Raw genomic sequence first — 27,980 nt, 5'->3', positions numbered from 1 at the left:
AGGGTGTCAAAATGGAGACTAACGGCAATTCGATAAATGGGGCTCAAAGCTGTAAAGTCTCAAATTAAAACAGCTTTTTCTGAACTTCATACAATCAGGTAAGGAACGCAGGACTTTCAAATCCACCGAGCAGCCACATTTAGCCAAAGTTGTTGTGTCATGTAGTGCGTTTATCATGACCAGGAAGTTCCGGGAATTGTTTCCTGTTTCTTAGAGATCTTTAAGAAATACAATTTGAAAATGTTTGCTATCCATTCCCAAAAGAAGTCTTTTCTTCCTTTTTGATTATGCCTTCGAGACAAACACAGAGCATTTCCCATTAATCTGCCATAGTTACGGGACACGGTGACATGGCAGCTACTTGGAACAGATCTCAGGGACTGAGTAAAGGCACATGTAGGCTGATCCGGGGCATTCCTACGGCAAACATACTGCCTGCTCTGTTTTCTAATTTCAGAATTAGAATTCACAATCTTTAACGTGGGAAGTTTCTGTTAACAGTTTAATCTAAACAGCAACAGACACTCTGTTTATTCAGTGGTAAATCATGTAGCAATCCTTAAATTCCCAAAGAAAGCATGAAAATATTGTTGTTACACAAAAGCAGAATGGTTGAAATGGGTTTTTTTTACTAAGCGCCACAATTAGCAAATGCAAATACAAAGGAAAAGAAAACAAAACGTCAACATGTTCAACAGAATTTTGTGTTATTTATTGAAAGATAATTGCTGTGCGGATCACAGTTAAAGGTCAGACTGTGTTGAATATGAAATAAATGGGTTTTCTCTGGGCAGTTAGAAATGATGAACCTAGTCAACGAACACAAAGTCTGCTTACACCGTTTAATCCAGAGCCAAATCTCTGCACCAGTTCCAGTGGGGTTTGTCCTACTATGTGGGAATGTCAAAACCGTTGTTATCCCCAGTCACAATGTAGCTGCTTCTTGACTGGCCTCGGGGGATGATGGACAGTTAGGGTACCTCTGGGTGACCCTTTAGCTGACAGCTGTCCACAGTTTTTTCAAGCGTCAGGATGCAATTCCTATGAACAAGTAACATCATTCACACTTTTATGGAGGGGTGCCTTGATTTAATCAGGGATACGGGATTTCTGTCCCGGTGGCCTCTGTTCAGGTGACAAGGGTGTGGCTGTACAGACCAAGCTACACACCATCACCTGTACGCTGACGGACGCACCCAGCGTGTAATGGGGAAGAGCAAAAGCATACGGCCAGCAAGTACCGAAGCACAACTCACCATTTCCTACGCCGTTAGCCAAATTGAGCATCATTTTTAGTAACTGACAACTCTTTTACTACATTCTCCTTGAGCTCTATCCATTTCTCTGTGGTTTGAATACATCGACAATTTACTGCCTTAAAAGCATGAGTTACTTCACATCCACACCAAAGGAACAGACACCACCACATTACAATTTTTCAGTCTGCTTGAACGTATAAAGCTCATTTAGTCCAATTCATCTTTTACAACTACCCCAATTAGAATGGCACGCCTTTAAAACATCAGATATGTAGCTTCACTAGACAGTACTGAAATGATGCGTACCAAAATGTTTATAGTCATATTTTCCATTTCTTTTTGCATTTAATCTCACTATAATTTGATGTTAATGGCTGTTTGAGTGTTCAGCATTGGAATTCAAAACATTAAGATTATTAAGAGTTGCAGTCAGTGAAAACATCTCTATTTAAAGCTTCTGACATACAGAATTTTAAAGTTGATGAATTTAAGATAGTGAAGTATTTAGTTATAGTAAATGCCGACCTTTGAAGGAAAATAACCAAAAACCCAAAGCTGAGTGGGTTTGCATACTCGTTACTTCTGGTGTAGCATACACTGAGCTCTTCCTACGCTTTCCCATTCCGAAGGAGAGGAGCTGCACTGCGCGGTGCAGAACACAGGACGCTGAGCTCCGACTTTCAATGCAGCATAAGCACCGCCCAGAATATGAACGTGTGTTTTGCGGCTAGCACTTTACTCACTCATGAAGGTACTGCAGTGATGTCTACTTAATTCTGGACAGCTGACTTTGAATGGATGTTTCTGTGAGGCAGATAATAAAAAGTGAAATATCCATGAGAAAATGTGGGCAGTGTTTATTTCAGTTCCTCCAAAACCTGGTATTACGCACCTGCCCACATGCACCCATGCACACAATGTACTGAAGTAAAAAGTTTACATCATGTCCTATCAGAAACTTGAGAGCATGTAATATGTCAGAAAAATATGTAAGATAACTGCTCTTAGAAACCTGAAAACTCTATTCATTGTCATTCTTACGCGTATCTAAAAAGCGACCTAGCTGAGTTTACAAAACATTTCTTACGACCGTTGTGATTTTTGCAGTTAAGGAGTCAGGAGTTCACGATATGTCCAGCAAGCTTAAACGGCTTGTGTATGTTACAAGTATAAAGCAGTAGGCAGGGTAAGTATGACAAACATACTGAAGTCCCGACATTGCAAAATCTTGACCAAGATAAACAAACAAAACCAAAATGATGCAGAAATCATCTCTATCATAAGAGAAAAGACATTTCACTTTTTGTGAAAGAGAAGAGGTTTCACCATCCCTGCCAGAATCTTGGGTAGCTGGGCAGCAATCACTTCTGACATCATCTCGGGGAATTCAACACTCAGTGCACGGGACTGGAGGAATGTGTTCAGACAGAAGAGATGGAGCTGTTTCACCAGCTGGATTTAACAAAATACAAACACGAAAAATCAGGCTAACAGTAATGCTGCCAGATAAACATGCTGTCAATCACTTATCTCATACATCCACCAGCTGACATCATTATATACCTTCCGCAGTCATGCCTTCAATCAGTAACAAGGGTATTTGTCACTCCCTATTAAAATATCCCCCCACAGCAAAAATCAGCGCAATGGCATGTCACATGGAAAACCAGTGCCTCGCCAGTGTTACGAAGTACTATCGTCCTCACTCATGACAGGCACCACGAACAATGGCAAGTGCTAAACCAGTATTCAACCTTCCTTTTTTCCCTCACATTCCACACGTTGTCCTCACATGTTGTCCCCATGCCCTGCTTACGCTGTTCCAACAGGGCTCTGAGGACAGCATTTACCATTTCCTTGTGAGCTTTCCTATGGCTCTGATTACAATCATGCCTGGGCACGCCACAAACACTGAACTCCACAGTCCCTCATGCTCTGAGAGCAACTGCTCAATAGATGTGACTAACCACGTGACTTCTTTTATCTCCTCCGAGATGTTCCATTTTTACAGCAGTTTTCCTTTAAGACCTGTGGCGTTTATGTTGTCAAACACCACACTATCTCTGCAACCCTTGGCTTTAACACCACGCAGTCTCTCAGTGAGTTCATCTATCTTTTCCCTGTATCTCCCATCACTGTATCAGTCTGAGCTGAAATAAGGACTTGAATGAAGATACTCTATGGACCATACATTACCCTAACCATCACTTTGATGGGTATTTTGCAGCAAGCATCACTCACTCGCTGTCACTGAGGCTATTTTACTTCAAGTCATTGAAATGAAGAGATTGACTCTACAGCCCAGTACTCAAAGAATTTTCTTTTGGATGCTGTGACACTCAAGACTGCAAGCAGTAAGAGCTTTTATCCTGAGCAAGAAGACTGACCCAAACCGGTTCCTTGAGCACAGGGCTGCTGTGAGTAGTACACTGGCCAGGACTTGCTTTTACAAGTAAAACGTGACTCACTGAACTCCAGGGAAGGATTTAGCACTGACAGTCCCAAGTGACGACTGCATTCTGACTACCAGTGAACACTTAAAGTTAAGCTCCATGTCCTCCCTTCAGAATTTTCTATTGCCTACCTTCACCCATCAGGACGCTTGTCATACTGGTCTTACACTCCTTTTGCTGGTGTTAGAGATGATGTAATAGCTAAATGGTGAATATGAGTTCTGTGGATGGCAGAAGCTGATGGGGAGGTTTGTGCAGTGGATCAAAAGCCTCCAGACCACCCAGTGAACCTCATAATTATCAATATTGTTACCTCTCAACTCCCATAAATGGGCTCTTCGAAGCTTTTTCTTCTCCCATCAGAAGGAGGAATCGGCGATGATGAGTTTTTAATAAATTAATTTATTCCCAAACAATTTAAATAAAACACAGATTTGCTGAGTGCAGAAGAAAACCAACAGGCAAAGACCCCATCCTTCCCTGAACTCCCTGCGAGCTCCTCACAACCAGACTGAGCTCAAGAGGACTCTCCCTGAGCTGCTTTAGCGCCACTTTCCCAGTGCTTGCTAAAACCACCAGGCACGGCCCTGTAGCCCGGCCTTTTGCCTCTCTTGCTGAGATGATACACATGCCATTACAAAACAACAGTCATGTGGGCAAAGGTTATACAAAACGTTGTTCCTCATTTTAACGGATATTAAGCCAACAGGACACATGTTGGATTCTCAGAGAAGTGGGAAGGGTTCAGCTGCCTCTTTTAAGACACAATTCTCTATGATATCACCACTAGAGAGTTCCCAAAGGTGACTCAATTCCCAAATATAGACAGATACTGAATAAATGCCATAGAATACACACATTAAAGTAGTTGAATTGAGGTTGCAAAAACCAGTCTTGGTTGTCTTTCTCTGATTCTTAGTAGCCTGACTTTGCAATCTGAATTGCCTCTTCTTTGCATTATTTAAATACTTTCATGATTGTGTATACACATGTGCACACACATACACCCTGCCCCCACCAAAACTCTAACTGTACTAGTTATGATACAGAAATAATGGAACAAAACACAGTACGTGTGGATACTGAGTATGTAACTATCTATTCGCACAAATACACACACCGGAGGGGAAATGCAGGGGGTTGTCTTTCGTTGTTTAGAAATGTTGACTAGCTACTTCCCGTAAAATTACTGTTAAGGATTACTAGTTCCTTGTCAGAGAAAAAGCAAACCCCATGAACGAGTAAACTTACATCATGCATGGAATCCATCAGTTTTGTAAGTTGATAGAAACGTTGTGAGTTGGCCACCACACCTTTTTGGCGCAAACCAATTGCCTTCACCAGTTCTCTAATGTAACTCGTTCTCATCTCATCAAATTGGCTTTGACTTCTTAGACCTTCCAAGGGAACTAAAAAGAAAGTAACAACACGTGTGTTGCAGTTTATTCTGAAGGCAATGAGAGAAATGTAAAGTACAGGAACAATTCATAGTGCTTCACACTGTGCAGTGCAATTCATTACTATACGTCAGCTACTCCTTCCCGTTCAACAGTTACTCCAGAAACAGTGATACAATTAGGTGAAAGGATATACCAGCATCGGTCAGTCAATTCTGGTAATTGCTGATGTCTAGGAATAGCCCTAAGCTTCAGCCACACCTGTCTGCTGAAAGGAAGATGGCCAGAAGAACCACTCCTGCTCTTGAGGAAAGATGGTATGGACTGGCTCATGTGTACACTGCTGAGGGTCAGCCCTCTTCATAGCAGATTATGTTTAGAGAGATCTAGCTGAGTGCTTCAAAGTCAAGTCAAAGAATGAACTCACTTACAACTCTTTAGTAGTTCAGACAGCAAAGCATCCAGGACTCAGGCCACCTGTTTGGACCTGTTTGTGACAGCTACTGGTAAGACCATATTTGGTCACTGATGCTAAGTGTTGGTACCACTGTAAGCAAACAGGCCTAAGCTCTAGACTCTACTTTCCTCGACGTGACAAGTTTTATAATTCATGTTGCCAAAAGTCAACTGAGAAATGAAAAATTTGGAAGAAATGAAACTCAAAAAAATATTCCCACCTGGCAGTCAAATCTAAATCCTTGCTTCCCTATAATATTCATACATTAAACACGGTCTTTTTTCAACCACACTGCTTTTGGAAGAGCTGTTAATCTTCTGCCCCTGTCCCTTCTCTCTTGCCAATTGTCGTATCACACTGCAATGTGGCATTTAACATTTTTTATTTTGGCAGTAAGCGTGAGGTGAAGGATTCACCTCAGCAAACTTCAGACATTTTACAGTATAGGCATCTCCATGTGGGCTACTTAGCACAGCTTCCTGTAGTCCTAGTGGGAAAAACCAGACGAGTTCGGGGCACTTCCCTGTTTCAGAAGTATCCTTAAAAAGAAATTAATTATGCTGTGGAGACGCCTATTTCTTTTCATGGACTCTAAAAGAATGTCATGGGGACTAGCTCACACAGTTAAACAGTTAAGCAGTCAAACCCTGCTAGTTATCTAGGTATCTAGTCCATCTAGTTCATCTGATGTCAGATCATTCTAAATACTATAAATACTAAAATGATTCCACAACAGATTTCTTGTCAATGTCTTTTAAAAAAACCTTGAAGCTTGGTTCATAATGACATCGACTTACTCAACAGGATAAGACCTAGCTTTCAGGTGATTTGTCACTTTCTTGAATTAAAACATAAATGTGTGTAGCGCCTGTACAATCCACTGAATTGTTAGATACCTAGGAATGGAATTTGTAGAAGAAAAGCCACCCAAAAAGGAGACGGCTGAAGAGAGGTTGGATCTAAACCCATTCCCAGAAAGAGAATTGGGCATCAAACCCTGCATAGAAAGCAACACTGCTCTACACTCAGAAATCATAAACCTTGTTCTAAAACTATTCAGTGTCCTATGTTATGTCTGGCTCCTCAGAAAAAGGATAAAGGCAAACATTAAAATTAAAATTCCCTCACTTTGAGCCCAGAGATTGCTGACAAGGCAGGATTTCAACTGTCTATTCTACCTGAGTTAAGCAGAAGTCTCCTATTTCATAGGAGACTGCCCAAGAGAGGAAATGACCCCGTTTGCCCAGGTTGTCTCTTGCTCATCATCTCCTCAGACAACTGAATGGTTGGGGGAAAAAGGGAGACACACATACAGAAAATAGCATGTTTACTTTAAAGAGAAGTGTCTGAACACTGAGCTGGGCTATGGAAGTCAGGGTCTGACTCCTAAATAAAACAGAATTCAAACAAAAATAGAAACAGAGAATAGAAATTGTGACTGCTTCCACAGAAAGTACATTTATAACACTATAATAGTCCAACTTTTAGGGATTCCATGTTAACTTTCTTTTGGCAGATGATGGAGATGCCACAATGGATGAGGTGAACTTTCGATTTGACTCAGTACGGCCTCTGAAGTCCGGACAGACAGAGGAGGTATCTGGAAGTCTGCCCGTCACATCTACATGGAGGGTCTGAACAGCAGGGACAAACCCTGGCTTGTGGAGGATGCAACATGCTTAGGTGTAATACAGGCAGGAGTGCTTGCAGTGGGGAAAGGTCATGCCATGGAAAAAGAACAGCTTCATTTTCAAAGCCTGTATGGTTTGGGGTTTGTCTTAACAGCAAGTGTAGAGACATCTATGAAATCTTTTTCATATGAAGTGACATTCTGATGGAATTTGGGCAAGGAGGACTCTATCCTTGACTTATGTCTCTAAATCAGCAATTAAGTCCTCACATCTCCATTATGAATCAAGTTAAAAGATTGCATCTTCAGTGAATGGTTGGGTTCCCTAGAATTCTGCAAAAACACAGTCACGTTCCCATCTAATCACAAAGAGTTCCACTAAGCTATGTGAGTGAAGAATTAAAATGTCTTAAAAGAACAAATGCAGCTTAAACACGGGTAGCTCCCATGTTCCCTCCCCCTGAACATATGTAAAGAATGGGGATGCTTTCACTTAGTGAGAGGAATCCAGCCAAAACCTTGCAACGCTATTTTGCAATTCCCCTAAATCAGAAGTCTGGAAAGTGTCAGAGCTAGAACCGAACTTGCTTTATGCTTATTCCTCTCTTTTTTTGGCATCAAACCACTGTCTTAAATCATAGTCACAGTATTAGTTCCTAGACATATGTGGCCTCTGCAAGAGGGAGCCCAATTTGTGGGGCACTGCTACAACACAGCGTGTTACATATAGTAAATAAGGACCTATAAAATGGAAACAATTGCAGAAAATACAGATGTTCACCCACTTTTTGCAAAGACTAATTCTGCTTTCAAGACAGCTTTAAAACTGTCACAAGTACAATATAAAGAGAACATCTAAGCCACAGCAAACTCAATGGAAGAACTGTAAAATCAAAAATAATGTTAAAATTTAAGCTGGTGGGTCCATTCAGAATTAGGAAAGTATTGAGATTTGACATTTAGTTACGTTTAATAGAAATTACCATTTCTTCAAAATTACATAAAAAGTAAAACCAGTTCATATAATTACTAAATGAAACAGAAGACAGAATGAGAGACTAAAAATTCAGACTTGATCTACTGCTAGTATGTGAAAGCCTGACACGGCCATACTTTCACATCTGAGAAGGATGAATACCATGACTAAAATAAAAACAGTCTTAAAAAGCAGTTTTTAGCAACAATGAGGTTATATGGTTTTTTAAAATAGTTTTGTGGAATTATGTTCATACAGTACCAAACGATTACTAAATGTCTCAGCAACAACGGTTTGGTGTGTTCCTTTTCCCAAAGATCTGACAAATTGTTTTTTCCTATAAGACAATAAGTGCAGGAGAGAACAAAAAGCAAAACTCATCAGCACAGGTAGAAATACATTCTTCGTTTTAAAAAAATCATTTCTTGCATATATATAAACACCATCTTAAAAATGAGTTTCTGAGCACCATGCAGTTGATGAAGACTGGCAGCTTGATGAATACTGTTACACTGATGCGCTCGCAAATGAGAGGGATTGGAGCATTTTAAGTTTCTTTGGGTTTGATTTGAACTTTCTGCGACAGGAACGGATGGCTGGAGTATCACAAATGTATCTAAAGGTCGCTGGAATTTAAAACTTCCCTCTCAGGTTCAGACGATAGACAAGGGGGTTTATTTTTGATGAAAATGAGGCGGAAAACATTTAAAGTAGGAAAATATTCAGATTCCAACAAAGCAACTGAAGTTTTATCAGGGAGGATTTTCGTCCACGTTATTTTTATTGCTTTAGCAGAGAGTATGGCATTTTGCTATTATTTTAGTAATTTTATATTCATACGAGCTAAATTTAATCTTTACTGCTTATGAGCTGCTGAGACCAAGTTTTTTTAAGCCTGAGCTTATGTAAATGCCAGCCAAGAACACCTTAAGAGGGAATAAACATTAGATCCGTATCTTTTACTGAAACTCTGTACAGCCAACAAGCCTGTTATGCAGGATTTGCACATCTCTCCTCTAGCTCCGTAAGTGTGTGGAGGTCCAAACTTCAGTGTTCACCCAGCTACATTTCTCAAGAGGCATTTACTCTCATTCCTAAGAGCACCTGTACCATTTTAAAACCTCCTGTTTGGGGATTCATAACTAACAAACACACCCTCAGCAGAGGTACATTTCCATTTTTTATAAAAGGTTTTGGAAGATAACCTCATCATCCTTTCCCATTTAAAGTGGAACGCAGCAGTATGCCGGATTCTTTGAAAGATGCGGGCATGGATTTTTCTTCTAGGGAGACAAACCAAAGAAACGCATTTCCGTTTGTTTATAGCTGTGCTAAACTTGACCTATTTAAAACTACAAGAAGCTGAATAAATACCAGTCTTGTTCGCTATGTCCAACTCCCTGATTCTTTTGAGTAAGCACGCTTTAAGATCTTGGCCAAGACAAAGCCCTCAGTCAATTTATTAAATATTTTTTTATACATTTCTAACACTTGTAAGTGGTTTTTTTAGGGGTTTTTTTTGTTGTTTGGGGTTTTTTTATCTGTGTAGAGTCATTTAAGCTGAAAAGCTTCCAGGCAGAAATACTTCACACACTCAATTTGAAAACGTGTAATACAGTATAGCTATACATCAAAAGGGATCCAACATTACACCAGTGTCTTTATACAGAATAAAACCAACAATGAAACACAAATTATTTGTTCCTTATAAACACCAGGAAAAAATATTTTTAGCTCTTGGAATACTAACATTCCTCCTAAAGAAGTTTCCATTTGTTAAGTCAGATAGCTTAGCAACTGTCAAGTTAAACATCACGGTTCACAACTCTTTTATTAGTGATACGTTACAAAGAAATAAAAGAACCTACTTGTGTTGAGAAGTAACAGTGCTTTCATACACAGGAACTCTTCTTGGCTAACTTGAAGTCTGACAAATTCCTGTGGGAGTTGCCACATGGATAGACACAGGGAATAGAACGATGATTCTTTCATCCTCTGTCTTACACCCAGAAAAGGTAAAAAAACAAACAAACAAACAAAAAATCCCATTAAAATAAAGAAAAAAAAAGGTTCCGGTACCAATTGCTTGAAGGAAGTGCCTTTTTAGCAGTTTAATTACCTCATTACAGAAATTAAAGAAAGAGATTACACATATAAACAATTTTCTGGCTTTTTTGTACCAACGCTAGTTTTTAATCGCAATGAATACGCTGTTAGTTTGGATGTATAATCTGTTACTGCTGCCCAGTAACAGACTGGAAACCTTGGAGACTATCAACGCTGAATGCTAACCACCCAAAAAAGAAGGGGTTTTATTGATTAAAAACACCCTAATGATTAGTGTCAAGTACTTTTATTCTTCTTTTAGAGGTTGATGATTTAACATTGTCTGAAAAGATTTCAAAGCATAAAATTGAAAATAAACCTGAAAGGCTGTAGAGAAATTGTTCTTAGGTTTTGAAAAAACGTCTGCATCAAAATACTCTGTTGCAAGTCTAACGCTGTACTGCTAACAGCAATATTATTTTCTAGCATTTTATGTGTTAAAATTAAAAATGTTACATTTAAAGATATATATGAAGTACATTAGACATTAATACAGAACTTATCTAAACTCCTGCAGAAATAAATAGGGTAAATTACACAAGGAAATATATAAAACCGTTTATTGTTTTGCAGCACTTCGATCTTCGAGCTTTTGGTATCCTGAGTACATTTAATTGAATACATTTATTGGAAAGGCAGTTTTCAACTGAATGACTGCAACAATAGCATTAGTTGCCAAAGTTTGCCATCCAGACCAAGTTGTAGATCCAGTAACTTGGTCCAATTTTACGAAGTTGCATCACGATCAAGATGAACTGGGTACAACACAGACAAGATTGGATCTTGCCCCCATCCCCTCTGAAGTTCAGATCAGTGTACTAACCTGACTGTAGACACTACCCTCAACAGTGGAAAGAGAGGACACTTCGAATGGAAGTATAGAATGAATGAATTTGAATGAATAACAGACTTTTCTCAATGCATTGAGGTTTTTATCTTGTTATTTAAAGTGTTACTTTTATCTTAAATGGAAATTATTTCAGCTTTGTTCAATATCTGGTATCTTGTACCAGCTCTTAAATAACTTAAATGTAGAAATTTAATCTGTTAAATCTGAATGGACTAGTTACTTCTGTATCTGCTTTAAATCTCTCTTTCTATTCCTTTCCGGTAGTCTCTATTCCTAATTATTATCTGTGAAGAGTGACAGCAGCTTTCAAGATATGCTTAGAAGTTGTTCTTATCATGTTTTCAGACACCACAAAGTATAAGTAACCGCAAATCATGGCAGGGTTTTAATACTGAGTCATGAAATCTTTGTCAAACTAACACTCCTGGCTTTCTTGGTCTGAAACCGATGCTACCAAACCAGTCATTCCCAAGAAACACTACAACTCAAGTTTGCTAAAGGACAGATTGGCTGTGAAACAATCTTTGGATTGTGGTTTCACCGTCATTTTGAAACACTTCAAGTGTGTGTTGCCCCTGTAGAAGGAATTTCAATGATCTCTTTCCCCCTCTAAGGCATGCACTCCTGCTCTTCTGGCATTAGCGCCCACACTCCCGCAGGGTGAGTCTGATCACCTCCACCTGCTAGTGCAGGGCTTTTTCTGGGGTATTTCTCAAGCATATATTTTCCTTATCTGTTTGATAGTGCAGCCAGACAGCGCTTGATCCATTTTAAGTGAAATCATGGGGATGCACAACAGGGTCAGGGAAGCAGATGGAGTTAACTTTCTCAGCAGTGTTCAGCATTTACCTTTGCCTAAAGTGATCACAAAAGTACAATCCTAGAAATCATCATAGACAAGGAAGTTGCTTACGTTTGAGTGACCTGAAAGCTAACTTATTTCCCAATAAATACTTCCAGCCATCAAGTGTGCCAGTTACTTCCCACGTCTAACTCTTTGTTTCTAATATGACTCCGATGAGACGTGTAAATTGGGAGTCAACCTCCTCAATGTAGATGGTCTTGAGCTGCAAATAAGAAGCTGCCTCTGAGGGATTGTAATCAGGGTTCATAAATCGCAACCCTATTCTGGAAGAAAGTACTTAAAGCCTTTTTCACAAGGTGGCAGCAGTGGTCTACACACAGGGTAATACCTCAAGACATGCCATTACTGCCTAAAGCCATCTTGGCGATCCTTCTGAATGCAACCACGAGATACATTAGAGAGTACGCTGGAACAGAATACAGTCAGAAGTTTTCTCATTCTCACCCCTTCGAAGTATTTCAATTTGTACAGCCTAATTAATACGCATGGGAGAGGAAAGAATTCATTACTCTGTAACTGCACAGTGATTTACCGTCATCTGGAAAAGGAAAGGTCAGGAGCTACGGGGCCTGATCCACGGAATATTTTCTATGAAGAACTTCACTGGCTACAACTTGTATGTCAACAGATTTTAAATTCAGGTGCCTAGATCTTCTGCAAATCCACCTCTTACTCCTTAAACAGATACATCTTACAAGAAAACCTGTTTAACTTTCATTTCGCTTCACAGTAATTCATTCAGGATCTTAAGAAAAAAATAGCTAAGGCAATGTATTATGGAAAAATAAATAGGGAGATTAAATTACGTTTTACTGTTCCTGGAAACCTCCCATGTACTATAACCAAAGCATCTAAAATTGCAGCTTTGAGAATATTAATATGCAGAACTGAATAACGGACAAGACTGAAATGAATATTATCTGAATTAACCAGCATAGTGAAGGAAAATCTAATCCAACAATCCCCCTCCTAAGGCCAGAAAAGGGAAGTCTCACATATTTTATCCTTGATATTAGAATTCCTTATTATTAAATTATTACAATTTTCTAACAAGAAATGTACCTCAGGAAAGCAGAGTTTTATAAGAAAGTGTCAAAACTAAGTATTTAGACTATATAAAAACTGTTTGCAAAAACCACCCAAACAACAACCAAAGACAATCCCACTTAGTTCCATTTAGTAAACATTAACTCATGCCTTATTCAGATGAATTCAAGTAAATCTGCTGATAGCATCTTTCTTTTTTTTTTCTTCTTCATTTTTCTCTTAGACAATTAAAGTATTACTTGAACTCCTTTTGTTTGGCCATGCCAAAACCCTTCCCAAAGCTACTGAACTCTAATATGATCAGAACACTTTGCTATTAATTTTGAAACAGAACAAGCAATGAATGAAACCTTGGCCTCAATGAAGTCACATTCTCATTGACACAAATACGTTCAAAATGTCATTCCTATTATGTAACAGCAGTCTACTTACTCATTCAGAATCAGATCTGGTGCAAAATATAACATCTGACCACTGACATGCTTGTATGATCTCCATCCCATTGCAAAAACCATTAGGCTCATCCAGGAATACTGGATGAGAGTTATCTGATCATCGATATGTAAATTCCGAAATCCTAGAAATAAAATCAAAAGTTAAAATACTTCACAATACTGATTTAGACAACAGCTGAAGAGGTGTTCTGAGATTACAGCTTTGAGCTATGAAACTGAGAACACCTGGAAAGACAATGATGTAGCTCTCAGAAGTCTGTGACGTTTGCATAATAACTGGCTACGCACTTCAATGGTTAATCTCTCATCTTTTTGTTCCGATTCAGTATTTTGCAATGATCAAACCAAATTAACTTTGGCAGTCAAAACTAACTATTTCAAGGATTAGGAATGCATCTCATTTTCCTTTGGTAAATGGCAAAAACATGACAGTTTGTAACATGATCACTGTAACCAAATCTTCTTTAATATAGACGGCCTGGACTTAGTGTTCTTAACAAGCGATACAGCCGGAATACAATAAACACCCACATATGAATATCTTTCTTGCATTTAACTAAAGAGAAGCATATTCAGTTGCGTGTTTGCCTTTGATAAATTCTGCTCTCTGATAACTTTCAGGACTGCTATGAATTATCTGGCTTCCTGCCATGGAATGCAGTGATCCTGTTCTTCGTTATATGGTCCTGTTCCCTCTCCCAAGCAAGCTCTGGGCTACCCCTCAGTGAACTGGTTCAGCTCATAAAGCCATCAGAAAACTACAGAAGGTAAAAAAAAAAAAGGGTGTTGTTTTCTTCTCACTTAATGAGATGAATCAGTTCAACCAGGAGGTCTGATAAGCTCAAGCTGCAATGGGGAAGAGCAGTGATAGGGCCTACCCTTTCCTATGAAACCGTACTTCCCAGGCTTTCTGCTTGATATATTGATTTTTATATATCCCACAATCGAGTCCTTATGACCATGCAGCACACACACATACTTAACACAGATTTTCTTTTTAACCCAGTCTTGGATCTTCATAAATTCAGTTCCTGTCACTACCAGTCTATTTGTGAGCTGGCTAGGCCTAACTGGTACTCTTTAGCACAGTTCTTCTCTTTTGCTTTCAAAAATTCATTTTAGTTAGAATAAGAATAAAGTACATGCAGAAACAGAAACTATTTTTTTTATGCTAAAAAAACAAATAACAGAGTAGGAAGTGTTGGGGTGGAAAGGCTGCTGTAACAGTCACATACAGGAACTCTCTGGACTTCCTTTGGTTTTTGGGATGAGTCTAAATATTTAGACGCATCCCTTCAAAAGTGCCCTCCTATTAAAATACTTAAGTGGAAGCCTAATCATTTTCAAATTTGTTAAGAATTCCTTAACAGGCTGACAACAATATTCTCCTTTGACTGCTCATACTATGACATACTCGCTTAACTAGAATTCACTGCAAATAACAAGTGCTATTACCTGGTAGCAATTTAGACCATTTGACTACACAAAGAAGCTGCCTCTCACAAAGATGGTTCAGACTGGTCAGCAAGGAACTTGGTGTTTCGGGTTTTGTATTGTCATAACCAGCATAGACAACTTCCGGCTCAATGCCTCGTAAAACACTTATCATTGGGGGAACAAACTGTATTTCTTGATTTGGAGAAAAGTTCAGCCTTTGGGTTAGAGACTGGCTTTCATCTTGAAGGGTTGCTGGCTGCTGGAGTGCAACATCTAATGTTCTCACAACCTTAATTTTGTTACACTTCTTAAATTTTCGACCTGAAAAAGAAAATTGCTGATCTGTTACAAAGAATTAACCAGAAGCACTAATATTTTCCAGTAGTGATGGATTACACTTTTTATCTATGCAAGGAAACTGTCTTCTTAGTAAGTTTTCTATTTTTTGAATATTTATATAATTAAGAAATAAAAACAGAAAATTCCTCCCTTCACTAAGAGATGAATGGCACCCACCCATTAACATTATTGTGATGAATTCTGGGTTACAGTAACCTTATAAAGTGTTTTCTGGTTCAGCTCCCACTGTTCTATCATATGCTGACAGCTGAGCCAGCTGGCTCCACAATTCCATTTCTATTCAATGTTCATTAAGGATACTGTTTCTTTTTCATCCCTACTATTCAGAAACAAGTGTTAGTAATTAATTACTACACTCAGAAATTCCCTTCTTCCAGTTCCATAACGGCATTTCAGTTTCATGGCTAAATTCTAACTGATGATCTGTAATGTAATAATTACCTTCTGTTTAGCAGAAAGAAAACAGAATTCAGGAGATGAGTGAAAAAGCAACAAATACTGTAAAACCACATGTCGATGCTCACAAAACTCTTCACTTTCTAAGCACAGAATTTCTTTCTCAGGATTTCCAATTCCTATTTCCATACTGCAGTGTTCTGAAGAACAGTAACTAAAACTAAATCAACAGCTGAACTGCCTTCCCAAAGTAAGCACAGAAAGTGCATCTGCTATGGCTATGGAAATTCACAGAGCTCCACAAGGCAATTATTCATATTTATTTCATGGAAACAGTCTGGCAGTGCATCATATAAGAAAATCAAACCTTCAGGGGTTCAAAGACAATAACCCCTCACTACAAGTTTCAAGAAAAAGATAAATTCATTTAGAGATGGCTGCATGGAATACATTTGCTTTAAATAGATCCCCAAAGGTGATGAAAACCCTGATAGATCATTGGTTCTGACAAACAAGATTGGCATAGTGAAAAAAGGGAAATAAAAATGTAATAAAGAACCTGATCAACCTTCTGGTCTGATTAAGATGATGCTGGGACAGTATGAGAGATGCAAGGTGATGGCAAAAAAAAAAAAGGTAAATCATTCTTCTAACAAAGAAAAATAAGAAGTTTACATGTTTCAACCTTAAAAAAAAGAATAGAGAAGGAGAAAGTTTTGCTCCAAAAACCACCCAGAAATCAATAGATATTTTTACTTGTTGAGACGTTGCATACTTGAACAACAGTAGGAAAAGAGATGCACCGGATTTCACTGTGGATGAAAAGAAAATCCATGGCTATGAAGCTGCTGAACTTCTGAGAAACTGCATTATACAGTGGCAATATGGAAAACCCACTCTAAAAGTACAGGATGTGAGAAGTAACAGAAGCATAACAGTATGCATCTATTTGGTTGAATTAAAATCCAGTTTATAACACGTATAGCAAATTGTCTTTTGAAAAATGGTACATAGGAGTGAGAGATCAGACACAGGAACTTATCACATCCTGAAGGAAGGAGACTTCTCCATCTCTTATGCCATCTTTTCATCTGAGTTAAAAGTAGTGCTGTGCTGCAAGAAGGCAACCAGTCACCAGAGGCCCTAGGACGTGGGAGCAGGGAAGCACACCTAAAATTCAGCACATGCTCTGAACCCATTTTATGTAAGGAATTGAGAGATGCTCCCACTAACTTAACAGTGAGTTTTATTAGCTCAGAATCAAGTGCTCCAACAATCTTATGCTCATTTTATCACTTGTGGTAAGAATGCAAATATTTCTGATTAGTGTCTCCTTCCTTAGTAAAGAACCACATTCAAACTTACACCTTATGTTACAGCTGAACCAAAGAAAAAAAACCCAGAAGAATAGACAATATATTATGACTAGAGACCCACAGCCAATTTCTATCAAAACAAAGCTATACATAGTCCTAAACATGGTGGGAATTTCCCACTAACTATTATTTAGGCATGAAGGAAAACAGAAGGAACAATGTGTTTGATAGTTCATAAATAATGATTTCAGGTGTTTTCTGAAATAATGGCTTCAGATACTTTTACAGTTCAGAGAACAAGTAAAAAAAGAAACCAAACAGTGCTTATCACATGGAAATGTCAGTAGTTAATAAGTACTCATGTTTCCAAGTGATTAAATGTCTCAGAATTGATGTCACACTGGTCTGCAGAATTTCTTATGTGTTTATTTCTAATTATGTTTCTTAACAGCCACAAGAAAAGCAACACCACTTGTTACCTATCTACTGGACAGGTGACTACTAGTAACTCAGTAAACTTTCCCATCTACCACAAGGAGACCATGTCAAGTTAATGCAAACTCTTAAGGACATAAGGAAGACAACAGCGAATTGACAATAGCTTAGTTTGTCAACTGCTGGTTACAAAAGTATGCTGGTAAGTTCCTGCTGTAAGATAAACAAATGCCTCCTCTTAGTCCTGTAATGTGTAAATAATGTGTAAATAATCCTCTTTGGCAACTATTCATCGTAATACTAAAACCTGCCTGTGTGTATTGAGACAGCACACCTTTTCTTTGTAACATTTTCAGCAATTTGTTTTGAGATAGCCAACCACTCAAGCAGTTTCTTAGTACTCACAGTTCCCTCACCCTCAGTTACTATAAATAGCAAATGTATGGTTTTTGTGTACTACATGTACCTGTGAAACACAGAAGAAATTTAAAAAAATAGAACTACTTAATCTCATCACCAGATACACTATTATTTTCTCCTTAATACATAATTCTGTATTTTAATATCCCTTTAACCAAGCATACAGAACCTACATCTCACTATCCTTCTTCATACCCTGTAATCAGGTGAAAAACATAAGTAATTTATTATTCTGGGCAGAACACTGTGGCTCTGACTTCACGGTCACTATGCTCTTGCATTTTGTGTAGGACAACAAGCTGTGCACACCTTAGGAGGGTGTACAAAAAAAAAGGAACAAAACGGCAAAGCAGAGTAATTCTTGATTTTAATAAAGTCTTTGATGCTCCCTCTGAAAATATTACCTGGAAAATAAATTCCATTTTTTTCTGCCTATAATCACTGCAGAGTGGGCTGGAAGCTGACTGTAACAATGAAGGAAGCAGTAATTTAGCAATACAGCTGAACAAAAAACTTGTGATGGTCAGCCTGGGAAAATTACAGATTCACTGGTAGGAAATAAAGCAGCTGTGTATTTGTTTATTCCAGCTACCTGCCACCCTACCAGGTAGAAGATGAGGGCGGGAATAGATTAACATGTCCAACTATAAGTTTATAAAACTCAAAACCAATTAACACTACCACAGAGAGTGGCAACTAAGGACTTAGGAAATATATGCTTTCTTTAATACCTTTCTTCTATATATTAAGAAAGAAGAAACAGTCCATACAGTGAAACTGGTTACTAAAGCTATTTGTCTACTTAAACTGACTACAATTTATTTTAGGACAACAGGTTCATTTCAACTGCTTTGAAATTAGGGTCAGAAAACGGAACTGTTGTCAACATAATATAACATTATTCTCTATCTATATGGTTGCCACTTGGTAACATTCAGTGGAAGATAAGTTTATTTCTCCCAGAAATAATTTTAATAAATGTAATAAGAATCTTTAGAATCTTATAGTTAATGTCCTGTAAAACCTTAGTCTTTCTCACCTTGATTAAGCAATACTGGAGGTCTGTGTTTAGCAACTGAAGGCTAACATTAGGAAACCAAGCAGAAGTAAAAGAACAGAAATCTATCTATGTTAGTTCTGAATGGAAATTAAAAAATTTCTTGAAGTATAATAGGCTGTAAATACAAAAAAAAAGATTTAAAATATTGACAATTCTGATTAATTTAAAATACTCAAGGATGCAGCTAAGTATGTAATTTGTTCCATGAACTGGAAATTTACTTATGGACAATTATGGCCTGGGGGAAATTATTTATACCCAGTAGCGCCCTAAATATGAATCATACTGTGTTGATCAGCACAGCAAGTCACGGCTAGGAAATATTGTTCATGTAATACAATAAGGGATAAAGGAATGGCAGCAACAGTAAAAAGAGCATTATGGTTCAACAGTCTATCTTTGAGATTTTTTGTCATTTTGAATTTAAAATTCTCACCTACAAATAACATAATCTCACTCTTTTTGGCCTTCATTTGTCTTTTGTTCTCCTTTCAGTATTAAGAACTCCATGCCAACCTGTGTAGAATAATTAGCTTCCTAATCCCCCCAGGACTGTTGTTCACATTACCAAAAACATCTGAAATACTACACTCCATCTGCTGCAGCTGAGAAAAAAACAGACTCCATTCAGTACTTCCTTTTTCTACTGCCCCACTGTTCTCTTCCACCCTATTTGCTGCCAGATCACTTCTTTCCAGAAGACGGGGCAAGTAGGAATATCAGAGCAGGGATCTAATGAGCTGCCATGCCCCTCTCAGAACTAGAGAATTAGAATTGGAACTGGATCAGTCTCCTCAAAAAATGGTAGACAGTTTTGATTAGGTATATTTAGTAAAAGGCTAAACAACAAATAAACCTGCCTAGACAGAACAACCTAGCACTGTATGCGATCCATCTGTTCACTCTTGCTCAGTAATAGCTAAGAAAAAAAAGTGATCCAAAGATAAAAAGGCTCTTACTCTCTTAATACATTAAAGAACTAAGAGTCACAGCACCTTTATCCTCAGGATTTGTCTCTAGCATGAGGACATTACATCCTCATATGAGAACACACTAACAAGGACACACCATCTTATCAAAATTGACAGCAAAAGCGTCCAGGTTACTCTGTTTTAGGTACCTACATGCACAGCAAAATGTATATATATATATAAAAAAAACACTAGGAGAACGAGCATCCATGAACACATGCAGAATGTAGAATGAAGTCAAGCCTTATGGCTACTTTTCCTATGTAAATTACTATGCAAAAAAATGCTGATAGATTATGGTAGTGAGTCATTGCACGGTCTTCTTGTTAATGCCTGTGATGTTAAAATACTTGGGGTTTAGTTATTGGTGTTATCCAGGCTATCACACATGAAAACTCAGGTTAGATCACCATCAAACCTTTTGCTGTGCAAAACTCACAGCCAAGAATGAATTTTTACCTGTATTGTTTTACACCAGTTAAAATCATCGGATGATTTGGGTTGGAAGGGACCTTTAAAGACCATCTAATCCAACCCCCCTACCATGGGTGGGGGCAGCTCTTACAGATCAAGTTGCTCAACCCTTGCAAGTCAATCTTCCAAGTTGTCCCAAACCTTAAAATACATTCTAATGTGGGTCTTCCCTTTACAGTATCAAAGCAATGATAAACTCCACAGATTGAAGGTAGTGATCTTGACTGCCTGTTTTTCTGACTCAGATTTGGAAAGCAGCTCACCTCCCAGGACCATTCCCGCTTGACAACACTTCCTCAAGCGACACGCTGGACAGTTCTTCCTACGAATTTTATCGACTATGCAGTCATTTCTTCCAGCACATAAATAGTTGTGCTGCCCTGTAGGCAAGAGAAAAACAGGTTTAACACTGTTTTCTACCATAACAAAATTATTTCTGTGTATAAAAGTTCCAAAAATAACAGAGGATTAAAACAAAAAGTATACTTGAGCCAGGATTCCTTTTTATGTCAACTTTCAAATAATTGTGTTTCTATTTAATATTTTGCCTGTTCATGAGTGAAACTCTCCACCTATAAAATTCAAAAATAATTAGCAGACAGTATGAAATGCTTAAAGGATTGTACTATCAATATTTCTTAAATAAATGAAGCATGAGGACAGACCAATGAGTTTCTTTTGAACTTATTTTTAAGTTACTGTTCCTGATTTCGAAGAATTTAAGTAAATTTTGTTTGGATTGATGTGGACTTTCTGACAGAAAACTGAATTAAGAAGTTGGGGTGGTGCAAAAAAGAACCCTTTAAGCAAAGCAACCTCTGATGGAGAAGCAGTTTTGGACCAGACCTGCTGAAACACCAGCAGAACAGATCGCAGCCAACACAGCCAAAACCAGGACAAACAGAAGGTGGCTGCAACTTCTTGCTTTAGGTTAACTCTTAGTTTATTGTTTAGTTCCAAAGGACACAGTCAGGAAAAGCCTGTCATTACTCCATTAAAATGGAATCTTTTTAATGAAATTAGCTTCCAGCAGAATAAAAAATTAAATTCAGTTGACACCCTGACACTCTTTTGAACACAAATTTCAATGAATCGGTCAAATTTCATTCAAAAAGAATGAAGACTATAATTCTATGCTTTAGTATAATATCGATAATTTGCCATTGATTTTGATTTTGAATAAGGAAACAAAGCTAAGTAAGTACATAAGTAAGAAGAAACCCAAAGCTAATTTTCACATATGCTTTCAAATTAAGCCCATGTTTATAAAGTTTAACTTTAAAACCCTGCCTGTTTCTGCACATCATCCTCTATTCGCTTCTGTATTTTCAGTTTCTTACCAGTACCAAGCATGAAAGCATGGGGAAAAAAGAGTATTTATTTTGAGAGCTACAAAATGAAACAAAGTATGGACAAACTACAGAAATATCAATGGATACTTCCTTCAAGGAATATTGTGGATGTGGACCTCCAGATGTAACAGACATCAATACCAAAACTTTCAAATTTTCACTGATTTCCAGATCAGTGTTACTTTGTATTAGCCATCTGATGTCAGCAGTACCAAACCAACCTGAGACGATTATTCTACTGAGATGCTCTTGCTCTGCTTTCTTTATAAACCTACTATCCTTTCTCTGCACGTGGTAAAAAGAGCAACTGCTCACCAGTAACTTTCCTCCACAGAACACAGACAAACTGACAATGAATCCTCAGACAAAAATGCAGGAGAAATAAGAATATTCTGTTTCACAAAAGAAAAGAGCTAGTGCTAAACCATGTGAAGCAACATATTTGTTGCTGCGCTAACAATTTCTTAGGTAATTAATTTACTTCTTACCCATACCTTTAAGAACTCATTTGGTTTTAGTGAAAGAAACCTGATTGCCTGAATTCATTTTTATAGCCATTTTTCTCTTTACAAAACAGATAGATAAAAGCAGTTGCTTCACGTTGTCTGACATTTAAGAAATATTTAGTAATGCAGTAAATCAGAAAAAATTCTCATTTACTTTCTCCCATTAATTCTAATCCTGGATTGCTCCTTACAGAAAACATTACCAGAAATAACCAAGCGATTAAAGAAGCAAAAAGCTTAATCTTCATTCTGTCTTCACCTAGTTTATTTCTTCCATAAAGCCTCCATGATGGTAGCATAAAAAAAAGCAGCAAGAAAAAGCCCAAACTGTGCCAACCCATGAGATCATGGTGATAAAATCTCAGGCAATTCTTCACTCTTACTGTTGACCACTTCCTTGTTTTCAAGACTATAAAAAAGCCCATGTCATATCCTGCACTTGACTTACACCGTCATGTGAGTTTTCCACTCTGCTCGCCTCCTCTATCCAGTCTCTCCCCAGCACCTCCTGACCCAAAGTTCATTCTGATTCTATTCATTCTGATTCGGCTGCAACTTCTTTGGAAAACACATAAGGTTCAATTACACCGTATTCTTCATAGTCTCATCTGTCGGGGATTTTCTAATTATCTCAGTCATCTGACTGGATCTCATATTTATAGATAAATCTAAGTAAATGTTCTGAAGCAGTTTCCACCACTGTGCAAAGCTACGTTCTGAGAAACTGCTACTTGCTGGACATTAATATATAAGGGGCAGCAACCATCTGAAGGACAGATCATGCAAGATAAGGAAAACATCAAATCATAGAATCATGGAATGCTTTGGGTTGGAAGGGACCTTCAAAATCCATCTAGTCCAACTCCCTCTGCAGTGAGCAGGGACATCTCCAACTACATCAGTTTGCTTAGAGACCCTTCCAACCTGACCTGGAATGTTTCCATTCAGGGATGGCGCATCTACTACTCTCTGGGCAACCTGTGCCAGTGTTTCACCACTCTCACTGTAAAAAAATACCTTCCTTACACCTAGTCTAAATCTCCCCTCTCTTAGTTTAAAACCACCACCCCTTGTCCTATTGCTATAGGCCCTGCTAAACAGACTGTCCCCATCTTTCTTAAAGACCCCCTTCTCCAGTCTGAAAAACCCCAACATTATCAGTCTTTCTGCACAGGAGTGTAATTTCATTCCTCTTGACGATTTTTATGGCCCTCCTCTTGACTCTGTCCAACAGGTTCAGGTTCTTCTTCTGCTGAGGACTCCAGAGCTGGGTGCAGTACTCCTGGTGAGGTCTCATCAGAGAGGAGTAAAGTGGCAGGATCATCTCTCTCAATCTGCTGGCTGCAATTCTTACGATACAGCCAAGGATATGGTTGGCTTTCTGGTCTGGGAGCACATATTGCCAGCTCACATCCAGCCTTTCATCCACCACTACCCCAAGTCCTACTCCGCAGAGCTGCTCTCAATCACATCATCCCCCAGCCGGTATTGGTACCAAGGACTGCCCCAACCACGGTGCAGGACCTTTTACTTGGCCTTGTTGAACCTCGTGAGGTTCACACAGGCCCACTTCTCCAGCTTGTCCAGGTCCCACTGGTTGGCATCACGTTCCTCAGTTGTGCACCACTCAGCTTGGTGTCATCTGCAGACTTGCTGAGAGTGCACCCCATCCCACTGTCTGTGTCATTGATGAAGATATTAGATAGCACTGGTCCCAGTACGGACCCCTGAAGGACACCACCTGTCACTGAATATCATGCCAGATATTTGGTTAATTTCAAAATTATGGGACAGTATTTAGTTAGATGAAGCTGTTCAGAATGTTTTCACAGGATGCTAAAACATTTATTTGAAAATACATTTGCTATACCTCAGTGTTTAGGATCATCTATATTGTAACTAATTGGCTTCCATATGTGAGTTGTATGAAACGCATGGACTAACGAAGTATCCCTGTGTTTCTTATAAAAACATGAATCTGGCAACTGCCACTTTCTCAGAAGTCTTCACTCAGTGTTAAGTTTCCTACACGTTTACTTTTCACATCTTTTTCAAAGTGCACATTGTAGCTCTCTCAATACATCAACGTTACCAGTTTGTTACCTAGATTTGACTGAGATTATGGAGAAAATACAGTGACGATTTCATCTGTTACTCCTACGTTCCAGATTCATGTAGAGAGCATTTTTCTTAACCTCCATCAAAGTCTGTTTGTCTTAGCAAAGGTGGAAGTCCTAATGCAAACAGGCAAGTACAATTTTAAGTACTGCAATGACTACTGCTGTACTGGAGGGTTTATACTGAGACAAATGGTCAAAATGCCAATGGTCTACACACAAACACAGTCACAGGTCCTGCTATCAGCAAAGCTGCACAGATCGTACTCCAGCACTGAAGGATTTTAATCCAAATACTGCTGGAAGTGGCACATACAGTCTTTAAAAACTGCACTGTAAACTTACGCACGTTGTAAGTCACTTAAAATCACTCCAGTAATCTAATGAGTCGCAGAGAATTTTGCAGATGTGCAAAACACAGAAAACACAAGGCTGTATCTGTACCGGGGGTATGAGACACAAGCAATCTGTTATTTGGGTAAGTGCATCTGTGCTGAACTGCTGCCTCTCTGCACAGAAGCAAAGCACTTGTTTGAAAACTCTCAAAGCACTTTTCCAAATCTGTTTTCTCTCTCCCGTATGTGATTCCCCCTCCCTCCTGGCAATGCTTTTGTATAAAATCATCCTATCCCCACCACTGCAGGACCGTTCTTTGCAAAACCTATCACAGTGTTTTATTTAGCCTAGTATTACATTTCTGACTAAAAACTGCAGATTATCTATTGCATCTCCTTGTAAATTATTTTATTGCCAGATGTCTCCCAGTGACAACTTGTTGCTTCCTGAGAGCTAGCCTCCAGGTTTTGCCCAATAATTCACTACCAATATGCTTTACCTCTAATAATATTTTCCAGAAGTACCAATTAAATCAATAGGTTCAAAAACTCAAAGGAACTGCTCTTTTAGTGTAACTAAATGTAGAACTCCTTGTCAGGGGTTCTTGTGGATATCAATAATAAACATGGTTTTAAAATAAACAGACTGGAAAACAGGTTCACCTGTATACCTACACTAAACATAATGGTGCAGACATGGCTTTTGGATGATGCCTGGAAGCTAAGGCAATACACTAGGTAAGGATTACTCTGTACTTCCTCTGACAGTCTGGTTTTCCATGGTTAATCACGCTAACAGTCTAGCCTAGTTCATCACCAAGGAGAGCACAGAGTGGATAGCAGAGTAACTTGTAAGTTCCATCCTGGAATCTTCTAGCTGAAACAATGTGAAATTCCTTTCTTTGTAACAGTACTGTTTGAAGTGAAAACAATAAAGAATGATTGCACTCCAAGTCATCCAAGAGCCTGGCAGTCAGTGCTGCAAGGACAGAAAGGTGTGTTTGACTTCTCTCAGGCACTGGAGCTGATGAGCACAGCACTCATATCCTGGGTGACTGCCCTACCCTGTCTAGGTACTCAGTGATGGGGTTTGGGATTATAACAGGTACTAGAAATTCCTTCACCTTTGTGCAACTATTCTTTCAGTTTTTTGCCTTAATTACACAAAAGGAGTGAGTAAAAATGCTTTATTCAAAAAGAATGTAAAAGCATAAAATGTTCATTCCCAAATCAAACACAGTATTTTTTCTAGTGTGTTTTGCTTTAGTGAACAGATTTACGTAAGTTTTACATAATTTGACTTACAACAAACTTCTTGCATTCTTCCACTCCACTGTCCATGCCGGTTTTAAGCATGTAATCTTACAGTCCTTAGTCTTAGTCCTTTTTGCTAAATGGACCTAACAAAATTAGTTTCTCTAAAAGGGAAGCACTATTTTCAGACTACTGTCATGTCTTGCACTGCTTTCCTTCTCTTCAACAAACCACTTACAATCTTTGCAACACCCTTGACTAACTTTTCCCTTCTCGTTTCCTGATCTCAAAATCTTCCTGCCTTTTGCTGTGAATCCTGCAATACCATTGTCTTTTTCCTTCCAAAATCACTTCTCCAAACGGCAGCCTGAGCACATTGGTTTATGGTATCTACAAAACAGAACAATTTAATGTAGCTATCCTGCTTTCACTCATTTCTGGACAGAGCTATAAGATATGAATACGTTTTTTTATTTCCCTGTCTGTTCCATCATTTGCAACAATAAAAAAGGAAAAAAAACACAACAGAAGAATGAAGCAAAATTAAGGCATATTTCACAGAAACTATCATGAACTGCAAAATCAGCATTAGTGTTTCACACTGATCTTCAGTTGGTCTGCCTAGATTGTTTACCACTGCAACATCTTAAAAGGCATAAAGTCTTTGAGTCTAAATACAGGAACTGACAACAGTAAAAATTTTCCATGGCTAATATCTTTCAGGAGGAGAAGCTCACTTCTACAAGTCAGTATTTCCAGTTCTTTTTACAGCACACTGACACAATTGCTCCTTGGTCACCACTTTGAAGCAATTAGCTACTTCAGTGCTATAAATATTTAAAATGTAGATGTAAAACTGTCAGCTTTTTTGTCTGTAAGGCGTCTATTTCTTTTAAATATAGAACATGGGATTTGAACACAAAAGTTACCTTAAAAACACACTGTTTTATTGAAGTACCATTCTTCTGATTTCTAAACGTTATATTCCCCTACCAACAGAAGAATCCTTGTATTTATATTTCAGTCATCCCATCATTCTGGTTTTAGTGAAAGTATCACAGCCCATTGCCACAGTAAGTTTTTCTCTATATATTTTCCTCCTATTTCTTGACTTGCCCTACAACTGAACCAACGGGACAGGGTTACTCACACTAAGAGTAATAAAGCTAGAAAAAAGAGAAACATTAGTAGGAGAAAAAGGCAATGTGCAAAGAAATAGGCATTGCTGTCTGACGACTGAAACTCCCAAGGGGCAATAAACTGCTGAAACACCACAAAGAGGGGATTAATTTGATTACTTAGATTCTGAAGCCCAGAAATCCATCAAATCAGGTAGCATACACTCCCCTCTTGGGCATGAGAGAAAAACATGCATGCAGAGAAAACAGGATGAGTTTATCTTGAGTAGATGTATGAATATTGGTTCTTCAATAGCACATAACTATTAATATTTATGTACATAATTCATTAGCTCTGTTTAATAGCTAATAATACAACCTATTTAATAGCTCTCCAAAGGACATTTAAGGGGATTAGTCTAAATATGGACATCCACATTGTAAGTGCCTACAGCTTGGTGAAACAAAACCCACATAAAATACTGTCTTTGAGGATATAGGAAGATGGTATCATAATAACAGGACAAGAATAGGATAAAATTCTCCTGGAAGTCAATGCCTGTTTGTCACTCTTTATATGTTTTAACTGCAAAAGATTACAGGTTGTTGCAACGTGCTCAGATGTTAACTGATACTAAGCAACCTGTGAAAATGCAGGACTTGTGACTAGGTATAACCCGGAAACCTCTGTAAGTGCAGCCACGTATCACTGCACATAGTGACAGACTGTAACATACTGTTTGTTGAGTCTTTCCATTCAGAAGTTGCTGAAGAACCACTTCTTGCCAGTACATCATCAGTACTGTTGAACAGATACAGAGCTTAAGGAGATGAACACCATCAAGCTTCGATCTATTTTTAGCGGATAACAGTTTGACTATAAACACATATATATATGTTAAATAATTTGTAAGTATTTTAATAGTTAAAGTAT

At 38.3% G+C, this 27,980-nt stretch overlaps 1 protein-coding gene across 1 annotated transcript; it reads right to left on the bottom strand.

Annotated features, from left to right (window-relative positions):
- Positions 1–1,440: 1,440 nt before the first annotated feature.
- On the bottom strand, positions 1,441–20,744 carry PGR (progesterone receptor; the record flags this gene model as incomplete). Its single annotated transcript, XM_010140543.1, has 6 exons — positions 1,441–2,711; positions 4,964–5,121; positions 10,041–10,171; positions 13,473–13,617; positions 14,951–15,253; positions 20,628–20,744. Coding segments are annotated over 6 exons (1,010 nt in total), but the record flags the coding sequence as incomplete, so codon positions are not given.
- Positions 20,745–27,980: the final 7,236 nt, after the last annotated feature.

This window comes from Buceros rhinoceros, unplaced genomic scaffold (genome assembly GCF_000710305.1).
Source record: "Buceros rhinoceros silvestris isolate BGI_N320 unplaced genomic scaffold, ASM71030v1 scaffold5277, whole genome shotgun sequence".
Lineage (NCBI taxonomy): Eukaryota > Metazoa > Chordata > Aves > Bucerotiformes > Bucerotidae > Buceros > Buceros rhinoceros.
Note: the sequence above shows the minus strand (reverse complement) of the source record. Positions and strands in the feature narration are given on the sequence as shown.